Here is a 15,575-nt window from a genome sequence, read left to right as displayed (position 1 = left end):
TTTCCTTAATCTAACATTTAGACATGTGCATCTGTTTCTGTTCAGAGCAACTAAACTGAATGTTCACTTTTAAAATTCATTATCTGCCAGAGAAAGACTCTATGGCCCTTCCATATTTCACAAGAATTTCAATAATAATAATAATAATAATAATAATAAATTCTACCATATAAATTAATATCTATTCAATATCCAGCAAGAAAGGTAGGCACATCATATAAATTGTTTTTATCATCCCAGTACCTTGGTATTGTTCTTCCCACTTTACAGATGAACTGAATGCAAAGAGCTTAGGAGAAATGCCCAAGAGTGCAAAGCTGACACTCACGGTCAGTTCCCCATGCTTGAATTTACAGGCATTACATTAAAATGCCTCAGAACATTAACAAACTGGGTACACACACACACACACACACACACACACACACACACCAGATGAGGTGTTAAATCACAAAAATAAACATTTAAATGATTAAAAAATGATTTTAATTTAAATACACATCTAATAGCCAACAGACTCGCCAAACAGCACTATCGCGTCTCCCCTATGGCGTGACTTCAGTTCAGTTGTTCAGCACTGGGGAAGACACATAGAAGGAAGCTGCAGTCAACTACCACATCATGTTTAAGAATAACTAGTCTACATCAAAAATCTTCCCACCTGATGCCTGGTATACACACTCAATCCAGCGAGCTTCATTAAAGTCAACTGCCTTGTCTTAAAAATATATTTGTCTCTCAAAGTTAAAAATTGTCTATGGCATAATGTGTTTCAAAATCAGAAAAAAAAATAGCTTCTAATTGAAAACACTAAATTTCTTATTTCTCTGAATCTAAAAGTCTAAATGAAAACAAAACACCATAATTTACTATATGTTTATCATACAGTGAGCTCTCCCTACCAATATTTTTTCAGATAGTCAAGTCATCCATCAAACACTATGTGAAGTCTAGATATTTAACAAAGAAAACACCACTGCCAGGTTATCTTTATTTTCCTTAACAAACACACACACGCGCGCGCACACACACACACACACACACACACACACACACACACACTGCATTTATGTATCATTATTATTTTACAAATATAAATAATACCAAGAATTCAAGTACAGTCAAGTGCAGACGTATTTCCTATTTGTTAATATGTAAACATAAACTAACTATATACATCATGTGCCTTTGGCCCAGCTACAAAATAAAAGACATCAAAAGAAACACTGCACTTGACTGTTCAGTTGCATTCTTATTGAGAATTCGTACCAATGCCTGTGTAATTAAAGTTACAGCTTTCAGTATCGCTTAATGTAAACACCTAAATAAGATATTTCCTCCCACTGGCAAATATCTCGAGTTAAAATTTAATGATGAAGTATTCAAAATCTTAATTATGTTTCAAACCTTAAACACTATTAAAGAAATTGTTCCTAGCCAAAATTGTTCCTATGTCAAAATGGATATTTTTTTTTACAAGTTATACATATAGAAAACAAAAATGCTTATTAAAAAACTTTAGAATGCACCAAATATCTAACATCTATGCATGTTAACTGATACCACGTGCTCTTACTTCCAATGCCCAATGCCAGGACTTGGGCACACTGAATTTGCTGGGCAATATGAATTTAAATAATATTAAGCATATACATAGAAGGCAATTTTTTCTTGAGTACCACAAAAAAAAGCAATAACTGACATCAACAAGATTACAAATATCCAGTTGAAGGCACATAGTATTTACTACTTTGCCACCAAAGAGTCTTCACTTGGTTCAAGATTAGAAACAGAGTCGGCTCTGAGAACAGCTGACTCGGCTTCGTTTGCTGGTGTCTCCTCAGTCTCAGTCTCTTCTTGTTCCTCCTCTGGCTCCTCTGAACCAGATGTTTTTTCAATCATTTGGCTCATCTGCTCTGTAACTGGTATTTTGTCATCTCTCTGCTCTGTACTATTATCAAGAACATCTTGTTCTTCTAAAGATTCTGAAAAGAGAAAAGACATAAGATTTCAGGGATCTTCAAATGTCAAAACTGCTAAATAAGACAAGTCAAAGATAAACATTCATACATACTAAGAAACAGAACATGATCTAACATTACCTATTAAATATTCTACAAGTACCATTTAGAAATTAGTATAACTGAATAATAGAACAAAATAAACCTATACTTTATAATTTCATACACAATAAGCTTCTAAAGATCATCTGCTAGCTCAACATGCAAACCTCAAGGCCCCAAGAGAATGAAATGCTACAAGTGTATTATTGATTTTTTTTTTTAAACAACTTGACACAAACTTGAATCACCTGGGAAGAAAATGCAATTGAAGAACTACCACTTTGAGATTGGCTGTGGGTCTGGAGCATTTCCTGATTAATGATTGATGTGGGAGGGCCCAGCTTACTGTGGACAATGCCACCGTTGGGCAGGTGAACCTGCCCATACATATACATACATACATACATATGTACATACATACATACATACACACATATATATATACAGAAAGTTGTGTTCTTAGTCCCTACCTGAAAATTTATTCCCTTTAAATTCTACTTTTGAGTTTTAACTTAAATCTCTAAATAATGATTTAATAATAACAAGCTTACTAATTAAACTTTAATTCTTTAAATTTTAAAGAATGAGATGAGAGAAAAAGTGATAAAAGCAGAGAAGCTTGAAGTCACCTAATTTTAAGTCAAAGCCAAAAATCTAGCTTTAAAATATTTATTTTTCATAATGAATGTAATATTCTTGCTAGCAGAAAATAATTAAACCACGTGAGCTAATAAGCAAAAGGCAAAATTTCCTACACTCATAATGTTCTTTATGACAAACTGTGTTACTGATACAAACAAAACCTAGGGAAGGACAGCCTGCTTAAGAAAAGGCCCTAGTTAAATCCCTTGTAACATATAGCCAAAATTGTACAAAGTAAATAGTTTCACAAGAAAAGTATGAATAATATGCATCATTAGTATAGAAGTTCTAGAAATCCATGATTTTTTAGCATATTAGTTTAATAAACACAAACACACCTTTTGTAAGAATTTGGAAAACATTTTTAAAGTATCTCCTGAAACAGACTAGGACTTGAAAATAAGTGAAGGACCTATTTATAAGTACATATCTTCCCTTGGGTTGATCTGTAGAAAAACAATCTTGATGGGAACAACACTAAAAAATATTTAATAATAACCTGGCATGTGACATGCCTATGACACAAATCACAGGACTTGAGGTTGAGAGGCCAATCCCAGTTTACAGGAAACCATACAGACAAGATCTGAATGACTGGGTGCACAGTATCAATAGACATGTAACAGCACCTAAACATAAAAGCATCATAATAAAACCATGTACAATTCCCAAATTACTTATTTCTATGGGAGCATTATTTGCCTATTCTAATAAAAACAAAAATTGGGGACTTTTGTTGTTGTTGTTTTGTTTAGTTTGCTTGTTTGTTTTTTAGTGAAGCTACAATTTAAAATAGTTTAGAAATATAAAATACATTTTAAAAGATGTTAGTATTTGACTACAAGACACCAAAAGACTAAGTCTCAAAGTGACTTGAATGACCTAATTAAATATGCAAGAAAAATAAATAAAATCAGGTTTGGCACCTATAATACAAAACAAGTAAGCAGCAAACAGCACACCACAATGTAATGCACAATGTAATGAAAGAAAAATGACACATCAGTCTGCTTTGTTCCCTATTCCTATCCACCCCCCTCTACTCCAATATTATTAAGAAAACAGTGTTTTTAATAAGAACAATTGGTAACTGACTGTTCAAGGCTAAGTATCAGCTTAGCTAGACAAACTCAAAACTGAATGTAATTATAATAATATTGTTGTTTCACCTATAAACACACATATGCAAAAACACGTAAGGTTCTTACCTTAGCTTTAGTTTTAATCCTAGCTTTTAAGAAATAAAATTAAATAATCTAGCAAACAATTTGATTTTTTGTTGTTGTTGTTGTCCCGTGAAGAAATCAAAACTTGGCTTTCTTAGCACATTAGTGCTCACTATACATGCGCCTACACATATCCCTCCACGTCATTATATTAAAATTGACAATTTTAGTACTTAAATCCACAGGTTGTAAAGAAGGCATTTTCCACAAGATTTGCCTTCCTTAGAGTCAATATATTTAAGGAACAAAAGCATGAATTCCATCCCAATTCATAAAAATGACTCAATGAATATCTATTATGACCAGTTTTTTAAATAATAAAATTCAAAACATAATACTACCTAGTTATTTATCATTGGTTAACAATTCAATTAAACAAATTAAGAGTTTCATTAAAAGTCAACGAAATGACTCCTAATGATATTCTGCTATACTCATAGGACCAGTGCCCAGCGCAATCACTATGAGAGAGGTGTCGCAGCATCTGATGGGAGCAGACACAGAGACCCACAGCAGACAGCAGGCAGGGTTGGGGGACCCTGTAAAGAGGGGAAGGAAGGACTGTGGGAGCCAGAGGGCTTGCGGACACCAGGAGAACAGCGCCCACAGAGTCAACTAAGTAGGGCTCACAGGGGCTCACGGACACCGAAGTGACAACCACGGAGCTTGCACAGGTCTGCGCAAGGCCCTCTGCATACATGCTGCGGTTGGTTAGCTTGAAGTTTTTGTTGGACTCCTAACAATAAGAGTGGGGGTGTCTCTGACTTTTTTACCTGCTCGTGTTTTTGTTTTGTTTAGTTTTTTGTTTTCGTTTTTCTACTACCGGTTTGCCTTGTCCAGCCTTGACATGAGGGGATATGCCTAGTCTTACTGCATCTTGTTATGACGAATCCGCTCAATATCACTGGGAGACCTGCTCTTTTCTGAAGGGAAGCAGAGAAGGAAGAGCAGTGTGTGTGGCCAGGAGCAGGAGGTGGAGAGACCTGGGAGGGCTGCAGTGGGGATGTACTGTATAATACAAGAATAAATCTAAAGAGAAAAATTTTCATTACAAGGCAATGGCCTAAAACTAAATCATTACATACAAGTGTTTAGAGAAAGGAGTCAGAAGATCAAATTATATCTATACCTAAAGCAAAATACAACAATATACAAGTTCAACATAAAAAAAGGTTGAAGGTTTTGGTGAGGAGTCTGATATATACACAGAAACCAACAAAATCTTCATTATCAAATGGTATAATTTCCTAGAGCATCATAAGAAAAATACAAGAGAGTTCTTATTCATTCAATATGAGAAAAATAGATACCAGATTACCAGACAAGTTTTATATTATATAAAGTTTGCTTAAGTATTTTTCCAGTATTAGGTAAATGCCATGAATTTTCATATTATCGAGAGAATGCAAGCCATTTTCAACTAAAGAAAGTAAATGAGCCCTAGGCTAACACAACTGAGCAATGGAAAAAGAATATTTTTCAAACATGGTAGAAAAAAAAGGACAAGAATGTAGACCTCGTTGCAACATCTGTGAAGAGAATGCCTGCTATAAAGTCCTTTGGAAGCATTTTTATTAGTTATTATTCATAATTATTAGTGTTTGGGTGGCTCATGTGCCATGACATGCCTGTGAAAGCCAGGGACCACACTGTGGAGCAAGGTCTCTCTCTCCACCTCTATGTGGACTCAAGGGATCAAACTTGGGTCACCAAACACTTTCACGGCAAGTGCTTTTACTCACTGAGTCATCTTGCTGGCCCCAGTTTTGGGAAGAGGGAAAATGTAATCAAGCACATAATGTCAGTTAGCTGTGTTAATTTTTTATGTATTTATACATTATCATTTATGCATAAAAGGAAATAAGGAATCTAAAAGCAAGTCCTTTTTGGTATGCCACACCTAGCAGTTTTAGAAATACAGCAATTAATATCCCTAGTTTCTTGTGTTTTTGTCATAATCTGTTATCAAAATATCTGGATGTACAATTCTAGAATTTTTTTAAAAACTCAAGGATTAACAGTAATTTCTTCTAAGGCTATGGTGAAACTTGACAAGATTCCATATGCTGTTCTAAAAAATGATTCAGAAAATTTAAAAACCTTGCCCTAACTGTGACTTCTCCTATTATCAGAACCCAGACAAAACAGAACTGCAAAGGCAGGAGGTGCAGCCTGGAAGGAGGCACTCCTAGTTCTGTGTCATCTATATAAACGTTTGCTGACATATGTTGAGAAAAAACACAGGAAAGTCACGTTTTCAGAGTACTTGTAAAGTCAACATAATCTGTGCATTTCTGCTGTCAAGAAGAAAGTTGAATATCCTTTCAAAATACAAAATGAAAACAAAATGTCTGTCGAGTTTGTCCTCAATTTTCTACAATATTGATGAATTTGGAATTCAGAACTGTAATTTCCCAGCTACATTGGCTATTAGCAGAGTGGATGACTGAAATCACACCGTCATAAAATAGCTCTATTTAACTAAGTAGTATACCACCAATGTTCAAAATAAATTACAGCTCCCTTTGCTAATCAGAAATACTCAGCATCGTTTACTATAGGATCCAGGTTTGGACTGACAACTGTGCCATAGTATAAATATAGGAGTCTTGGAGAAAACGTTCCATCTTCTCAAGAATCAAAAAGGAAAAAAAATGTGGCCAGCCACTCTGATGAATCCAAAGAGAAGTATGAAAAAGGTACCGCTGTAAAAGCGTCCTTAACAGAATGGAATTATTGCTTTAGCTTTTAGCACTATGGAGCCATCAGACCCTGCCTCAGCTTTGGTCTTCACCTATTAACATTACCTTACTGGGGTTCACTTTGAGCCAGTTAGACTTCATTCCGGAGATTTCAGATAGAAAATGAGACATCTGAGGCACTGTTCCTCCTAGATTAGATGAGAAGGAAAGGGATAGCTGTGTGTTGTTTGCTAACTACCCATCTTGACCTTAGTAGAAGAAATAAAAAAATAGGACCCATCATCAAGATTTATATTTTGTTGGCTTGTTTTTTCCTCTTTAAAAAAGTCAAACGAAAAATACTATTGGTTTTCAAGCATTCACTTTAGCTTTCTTAAGCAAGGTTACTCATGGAACGGACTTCAATTTTTCCTCTAGGCATCTTCAGTATAAAATCCTTTATTCTCAGTTCCAAGAGGTCGCAATGCCAAGGCAGATGGTTTGCATGAGCCAGCATGCAGCTCAGAGCATGACTTAAGCCAAAAAAAAAAAAAAAAAAAAAAAAAAAGGTTGACAATGTCTGGAGTTGATGCTGCAGACTTGGAGACGAAGACGCATTCACTCAGCTTTGGAAGGACACAGGCTCAGTCATAGCTGTCTGTACTCACGTTCACTTCGAGACGTGTTAGTAAGCCAAAGCCAAGCCCAGTTCCACACATACTTCAGGGTCATCCCTCCAAGTTAAAAAAAAAAAAATTGACTCTCATACTAACCTTGTGCTATCTAAAATATTTACTGCTTCACATAACCCAGCTAAAGAGATTTTAATGCTCTTATGAAAACAAATCAATCATATGTAAATGATAATTGCTACTAAATTTGTGAACTTCCAGTATGTTTCTGTAGATGAGGCATAGTACCAAAATATTATGGTCTGCTCCATAATTTTAGCCATCTTAGCCATCTTCATAATTAGAACTGAGTAACAAAAGAAAATGAGTGAATACTAATAACAAGAAATAGTTGGCACTTTTCTACTTTACCTTGTCCTTTTTCATGAAACTTCCTTAAGAATTCCTAAGATAGAGTTACAAAATGAATTCTAAAAACAAGTTGTGATAAATCATATTTCCCATACAAAAAAAAAAGTGACTCCTCCATCACAGGCCATGCTAAGCTCATGGACCTCTAATAAACCGTCCAGATGAAGCACAGTCCTACTACCTAACCAAGTTGTCCAAACCATGCAAAGATGACTTTCCAACTCCTAAGTTCTCTGCTTTCTAGCCATTTCACTAAGTGGTAGACACACATATTCCAAATACTTTGTCCTTAGAATAGTTGTTTCATAATTTGAGTATTTCATTTAGATACATAAAAATGATTCCAGGAACACATCATTAGTCAAGTCTCTCAGACTTTAGAAGAGCTTACTCCATAAGCTATGTTTAACCAACTGGTGCCAAATGCTGATGATCACATGACCTGCATTTGACCCACATCATAACAATCACAGAAGAAGCCATCACAGCAACAGCTGACATATACATGCTGAATAATCTAATTAACTCATTGTCATCTTTAATAAATATTGTGCTTTAATTATTAGGCTACACACACTACCAAGACAAACACTTCAGTTCACATGGTCATACCTTCACTGAGCTGGTTCTCCAAGGAGGGTACACTTTCTGATAATATGGGACCAGCCAAATTTGAGCCTTCCACTGCCTGCCTCTTCTCAAAACTAAACTCTGGAAGTCGTGGAGCTTGGGGTCTCGTTTTTCTTGCAGGGTTCAAGAAAAAACAGTAGGCACATCGAAAAGCTGCATAAAAGAGATAAAAATCGACCAACCAAGTTTCAAAAACTAATCAACTCACAAGATTACTTTTATAAACAGCCAGGCTCAAGAAACAAATTTATAATTTCTGAATTTATTGCCTTACTATAAAATAAATGTTCTAATCAACAATAAATTTAAAGCATACTGCATAATTATTCTGATAATGTAAATATTTATTTTAAAGTAGAAAAGGTGTAACAAGTTAAATAGCAGCTTAATAACAAAACTATATAAATAATAAAACTACAAATATAAATACTTGACTGAGCTTGCATTTCAAGCCAACATAATAATTATATATTTAAAAACCCAGACTCTTGCCCAAAAAGATGTATGTTAAATATCTGAAGCATAATTTAGCATGTGAGCATTTAATAATGGTTGCAAGTAAAAATACAAAAATGAGTGCTTAGATCCCAGCCCCAATAGTGAAATCAAACTCCCTGTAGGTGGGTCTGAGTAGCAGAACATCTGAGAATAGCTGGCCTACAGGCTGTGCATTATGAGGAAGAACTTCAAGCTATCTTTTCTGTCTTGTTTTTAGTATTAAATAAGAAAACAATGTACCAGCCAACATGCACAGGCAGTACCTAAAATAAAATGACATCACATGAGAGTGGACAAGAATGATATATTTAGGAGTAAAACGTTTAAATCTAATTATACAAAACTCCATACCAATATATTCAAATTCTTCCTTCAAGGCCATGCCATTGTGAGAAAAGCACTGCTGACATATGAGGGCGTACCTATACACAAGGGAAAATAACAACTGGTTACAAATACAGATAAAGCCCATGGGAGAGGTCATCCAGCCACTGTGACTTATACTAAACACAGGTGACTATGCTATAACAAAATGTTGCCAAATCATTAACAACACCCCTTGAGCAAAAGCTAAAGTTAACAAAAAACAAAATTTCAACTAGTTTGAAATATAATTTAAGAATCAGGAGAATCAGTAATAGGGTGATTGTTTAGCATGTGGAAGATCCTGAGTTCTTTCCCCAGAAGCTAATAAATAAATACTTAAAACTAAAATAAACACAGGACATAAAACATTTAAAGGTCCATGTGTGTACATCTGGATGTATGTACATGTGTATATATGTATGTGAGTATGTACACACAGGCATCTATATATAGCTTATACATGCTATTTTTTAAAAGGAACAGTTAAATATATCCTAAATTAACAGAAACAAGTTTAGTAACGGGGCGTGGGAGGTTAAGAACGCCTCCGCAGTTAAGATCGTAGTATACGCTGTTCTTACAGAGGACTGAGTTTGATTCTCAGCACCCACATCAGGCAACTCACAACCATCTGTAACTCCAGCTCCAGAGGACTCATGCCTGACTTCTGTGTATACCCGCATTCACACTCACACACACACACACACACACACACACACACACACACACACACACACACAGCACTTAAGTTTCTCAGTGACGTATTGTATTCCTGAGGATGATGGCTTCCACATTTGTGATAAGACTGGAAATGATGGAAACTTCTTAGAAATTCACAACAAATGTTATAAAAAATAACTTTTAAAAAACAAATCCTGGGAAATTGTGCAGAAAATAAATACATTCAATTCTATATAATTAAAGCCAATAGTAAATTTTTATATGATATGGCTCCTGTGTCTTTCTCACTTATCAGTCACACTTAAATATCATTCTCATTTTCTGATCTCTAATCAGAACTCAACAGATTCTTAGCTCAATCAAATCATTCTATTTTGAATAATATACAACTTATATTTACATTAAACTATGGTCCCTTCATGAAACTGATACCAACTAATAAATCTGTCAAACATGCTCTCTACTATCCCATGAGCTTTTCTGAAAGTCTACACAGTGAGAAATGCTCTGCACACTCATAACTACCTTCCTAGAGTCATGGAAGAACCAAGTAATACAATAATGTGAGAAATATTTGAAAAAACAATAAGAGCTAAATAATACACTGTTTCCATCTACTGAAAGGATTTTCATCACTACCACAAGTGATGGATATTTTGAACAAAATAATGCCATTTCTCTAATATGATTGCAGAACTAAAAATACAAATACAAGCCAAACATCACATATATACACATACACTGGCCAATGTTTTTTCATGTTTCTTTATCTACTCGCCTAGCAAACATTACCTGTTCTGTGGACCATCACCAACTAAATATTCAACAATTCTATCCAGAGCCCCTCGTTCTCGAGGAAGAATGGGTCTTGCTAAGGGTGGACCTGGAGGATGAAGGCCTAGCAAACAAATAAAAACATATGGAATTTGGTTTTCTGTGTAACTGAAGCGATACAAGATTAAATTCAACTTCCAAAGTGATCTGAGTATGTTAGAACATTTAAGAGATTTTAACAAAGTGACAAAATACTCTTATAAATCTCTGTACAGCATTAAATGTCTGTTAGACTACCATACTATAAAAACCTACTGCATGTGCACTACATCAGAACCACCAACATAATTCATTAGGATAGGAAACTATGTTGGGTTCTGTACAAACTAATTTTTAACATGCCCTACTCCTAAAAGCCTATGGTAATAATCTGAATACTTCCACTTTGGACTCCAAGTAACTGATCAGGTTTACCTTCCCAAAAGACTGTGAGAAATATATGAAGTGTATTAAGAATTAATAACATGTGAATCAAGCAATATAAGTTAAATATCCCTTAGAAACAAAAACCAAGACAAATCCTGCAATTGCCCTAGCCTTTTGGCTTACAGACAATTTCTAGGCAGGGGTAGGAAGCTGCACGCAGAGGAGCTGCAGCTGTCTCCCAGAGTTAAGAAGACAGCACTGGAACTCTGGGGAAGCTGGAGCAGCTCAAGCTCACATGACAGTGCCAAAAAGAGGGGTGGCATAAAGAGGGAACCACTTAAACGTCTATAGAGGGCCATCAAAACACTCAGCAGACGACTGACCAGCTCATGCATCTGAGGAAACTATCTGAGAATAGAAAAATCTTCTTCACAAGATTAAAGCAAACAGTGTTCACACACACCCAGAATGGATGTCTATTTCCAAGAGCTAGAGTAGAAAAATCTCAAAAAAGAAGTGGAAGAAATACACCAAGGAGGGTAAAATTTGCAATGTCTGGCATTCGAAAAATACTATCCATGTAAAAAAAATAAACAAAAGCACAATGTATAATAAGAAAAAATAAAGACTGTTTCAGATAAGATTTGAACTGGCAGGTAAAAATACTAAAATCTTTACATCTATCTTCCACATGTTTGAGAACCTAGGGGAAATACAAGGTATACCAAGTAAAGACATGGGGATACCAAGACTAAATTTCACAGATGAAGTCTACAATGTATAGAATAAAAAATACACAGATGGGATAAACAGACCATCTGATTGAAGACATAGCGATAGAAACCATACAAATAAAACAGACCAAAAATTAAGTGTGTGTGTGTGGAGGGGGTAATCAATAAGTCATAGAACGATTTCAAATAGTCACGTGACCAGTTCTCTAAAGACAAGTGCATACATGATCTAAGAGAGACAGAATTTCCTCAAAGTTTGAAAGGTTTAAAAGCACAGATAAAGGAATCTTAACTCCCAAACACAAGACGTACAATTTTGTGTGCGCACACACACACACACACACACACACACACACACACACACACACACACACACACACAAATCAAACTGCTTAAAAGTAAGCCAAAGGGGATACAATATAGAGAAAAGGAAATAAGAATAACAACAGATTTTTCATCAGGTGCAAGCTAAAATAAAACTGATATTTAACATTCTGAAAATAAAAACTGTCAGGATGAATCTGTATCCAGCATAAATATCTTTTTTAAAATGAAGACTATGCAAAATGAGGTCTTTTTCTAGATGTTCAAAACAAAGACTTTATCACTGGTCAAACTACATTACAAGAATAATTTTTTAAAGTCCTTGAAGTCAAAGAAAGTGGCAACAGATTTTAAAAGTAAAGGATCTGGCTACAGCAGTGGCCCAGTGTTAGCATTGGCAGTCCCTGCAGAGGCGCTGGATTTGTTTGCCAGCTCCCACACTGAGACTCACAACCATCGGTGACTCCAGTTCCTTAATATCTGATGCTCTCTTTTGTCCTCCAAGAGAGCTAAGTTCACAAACATGGAACACTGAGCGTGGAGGCGAACACCCCTGATACCAGCACTTGGGTGGTAGAAGCATTTGGAACTCTGACCTACACAGCAAATTTCAAGCCCGCCAAGGCTACATAGTGAAATTGAATGACTGATTAAAGGAAAAAATATTTGTGAGATACATATGTGTATTAGTAAAATAAAAATAAAAGCAAAAAGGAAATGAAAATTAGATTAACTGGAGAAAGTGAGAAATAAAAAATATCCTCAATATCTGAAAGTCCAATAAACTTTTTAAAAAGAATTAAAATAAATATTAAATAAATAACACAAAGGCCAAGAGAGAGAAAATGTAAGTGTATTTTTGTCAGATCTTTAAAATTGTATTAGACAGTATCATATCACTTAAACAACTGTGACTAGAGATATTTACTAAACCTCAACACAAGCACTAAAACCACATGCCAAAAAAAGGTTACAAATAATATGGCAATGAAAAAAAGCTTAAATATAGTCATAAAAAATTTCAGTTCAAAGAGACTCAGAAAATGAGGGAAAGAGTAGCACACACACAGGACAAATGAGTTTACTTCATATGGAACATTTATACTCAAACCCAAATATACTCATTGCTTCAAATGTATGTGGTCCAAACACCCCCCCCCCCCCGATGAAACAGACTGTCATACTGCATAAAAATGCAACTCTTCACTATAGTCTCTGTATAGTTTTTAAAAAATAAAAACAGGAAAAATAAATAAGTTTACGTAAGATGATAGAAAATATATAAATATATGCTAACACTAAGCATTAGAAACACTGGATGACTATAAAATTCACAATGACAAAGGCATCAACTTATCAAGAACAAGGCACCAACAAGACAGTACCATGGATAAAGGTGCTTTTATCACCAAGCCTAATGACCTGAATTCAATCTCTGGAACCCACATTTTAGGGAGAACCTAATCCCACAAGCTGTCCTCTGACCTCCAAACCCATGCACGCACACACACATAGATGAATAAAAGTGATGTTTTTTTCCTTAAAGAGCAACATACCACATATTTAAGTGTACCATAACAGAGCTTCACGTACATAAAACAAAAACTAACAAAAATTTAAGACAAGATAGGCAAATATAAAAGTATAGTTGAAGGTTATCAATAACTGAGTAAAAAAATTAATCTGCATAAAATTAGAAAAAAAGAGAAGACTTGAACACTCACTACTCCTAGCTTTACCTAATAAACTTTTATACCTGCTCTGCCCAACAGGAAATCTATATTTTTTTTCAAACAGCAATAAGTTACAAAGACATGACATAATGAGTCATAAAACAGGTCTCAATATTTTTAATAAGATCCAAACAGTACATTTTCTGACTATAAAAGAATCAGAATCAGCAAAAGAAAAAAAATCTTAAAATTCACAAAAAATTAAAAGACTAAGTCCTATATATCCAAGTAACTAAGGATACAAGGCAAAATCAAAACAGAAATTAAAAAATAATTAGCTGAATTAAAAACAACTTTTTAATGTACGTGTAGCTAACACAGCACTTAGACAAACATTCTACCACTCAGCTACATTCCCAATTCCCAAATTAGATTTTCAAAGCATTTACATCAACTTAACTTGCTGGAGTATTTTACTTTTACATATTTAAAGTGAATATATCCACAAAGCAATCTGGATACATAAAACAAAAACTTCATTACAGTAACTTAAGCTTTCTGCAGCTTGGTCATAACTCGGTTAAACAGCTTGGTAACTTTAAGAAGGATGCATTTAATACTCATGCTACATGGGCAGCAGTAAATAAACATCAAAGGCAATTATTACAGGAATGCTGGGCATCTTCACACAGTTGGGCAAATTATCAAGTACCTGCTGCTTATTAATTTCCAAACATATGGGAGCACTGTGGCATTACACATTAAATTGATTCTCTTGCAAATATGTTAAAACAAAAAATGAATTATTAATCTTCTCTATGATGAATTATTAACATTCACACTTTTTTGGCAATGCACAATATAAACAGTACTTCCATACAAGCTAATTAGAAACTTCAGCAAAACATGCTTTACATACACATAAACTGTAAGGTCTAGTTGCTTGTTCAGTCCTATGCTACATAGTGCAGTCCCTACAACTATGTAAGTGGCTCAGCTGCATGTGAGCCAGAGGCTCTCACCTGAAGTTCTTATATTAAACAACCAAAACTTGAATTTACAAACTACGGGTATCTCAAATCAATTATTTTCAATCCATTTAACTTTCTCAATTTCACCCAATATATGCCTACTTTTGTCATTACACATAAAATTTTGAGGTCTTATTAAAAATATTTTAAATGCTGTAATATTTTAAGCATTTCATTTATAGTCAGTTCCTTTTATTTATAAAGCAATAGTTTCCTAGTCTTCTAAAATCTTAGTTGCATTTTTTAAAGGAACACATGCAAGAATCTACCATAAGAAACGCTGGGGTTTTTTACTTACATAAATGTTCTAATAACCTATCTGATTAAAGTAGGGTCTAGTCTCAAAGTCATTATAGACTCTATTTATATAGTAGTAATTAGCCATGAAATAGTAAAGTACCTGAATTGGATAAACACCATAAATAAAATGTAACTTATTCCTATTTAATAATCTGACATGGAATATACATGAAATAATGTCACCTGCTAACGCTGTGAGTAGATTTCCAAGCCCTAATCACACTTCAAAAAAATACAAAGTATTTGGCCATATGTTACATGCCTGAATACAATCTAGAGATCCATCACACTTTTAATAGAACTTAAAAGGAACCCATCAGAAAATTCTACAGTTCCATGAGTTAGAGGAGAAAATCTACTAGCTCCTATTTACAAAAGTAGTATCAGGCACAATCCTTGAACATTTTTTCTGAAATATGGTAATAGTAATGTTTTAGTGTCTATATGAGAAATTAGCAAAGAATATGAATACTTTCTAAAGGG

General features: G+C 34.6%; 1 protein-coding gene across 1 annotated transcript in view; it reads right to left on the bottom strand.

Annotated features, from left to right (window-relative positions):
* Positions 1–610: 610 nt before the first annotated feature.
* The window catches only part of Lnpk (lunapark, ER junction formation factor), a 53,626-nt gene continuing 38,661 nt past the window's right edge, over positions 611–15,575 (bottom strand). Inside the window, exons 10-13 of the mRNA XM_051166111.1 lie at positions 10,623–10,728; positions 9,135–9,205; positions 8,268–8,438; positions 611–1,985 (exon numbers count right to left, since the gene is read on the bottom strand). Coding sequence (XP_051022068.1) covers positions 1,747–1,985; positions 8,268–8,438; positions 9,135–9,205; positions 10,623–10,728 — 587 coding nt within the window. The 3' untranslated portion in view covers positions 611–1,746. The remainder of the gene's footprint in view (positions 1,986–8,267; positions 8,439–9,134; positions 9,206–10,622; positions 10,729–15,575) is intronic.

This window comes from Acomys russatus, chromosome 24, assembly GCF_903995435.1.
Source record: "Acomys russatus chromosome 24, mAcoRus1.1, whole genome shotgun sequence".
NCBI lineage: Eukaryota > Metazoa > Chordata > Mammalia > Rodentia > Muridae > Acomys > Acomys russatus.
The sequence above is the reverse complement of the archived record's forward strand: the minus strand, read 5'-3'. Positions and strand labels throughout refer to the sequence as shown.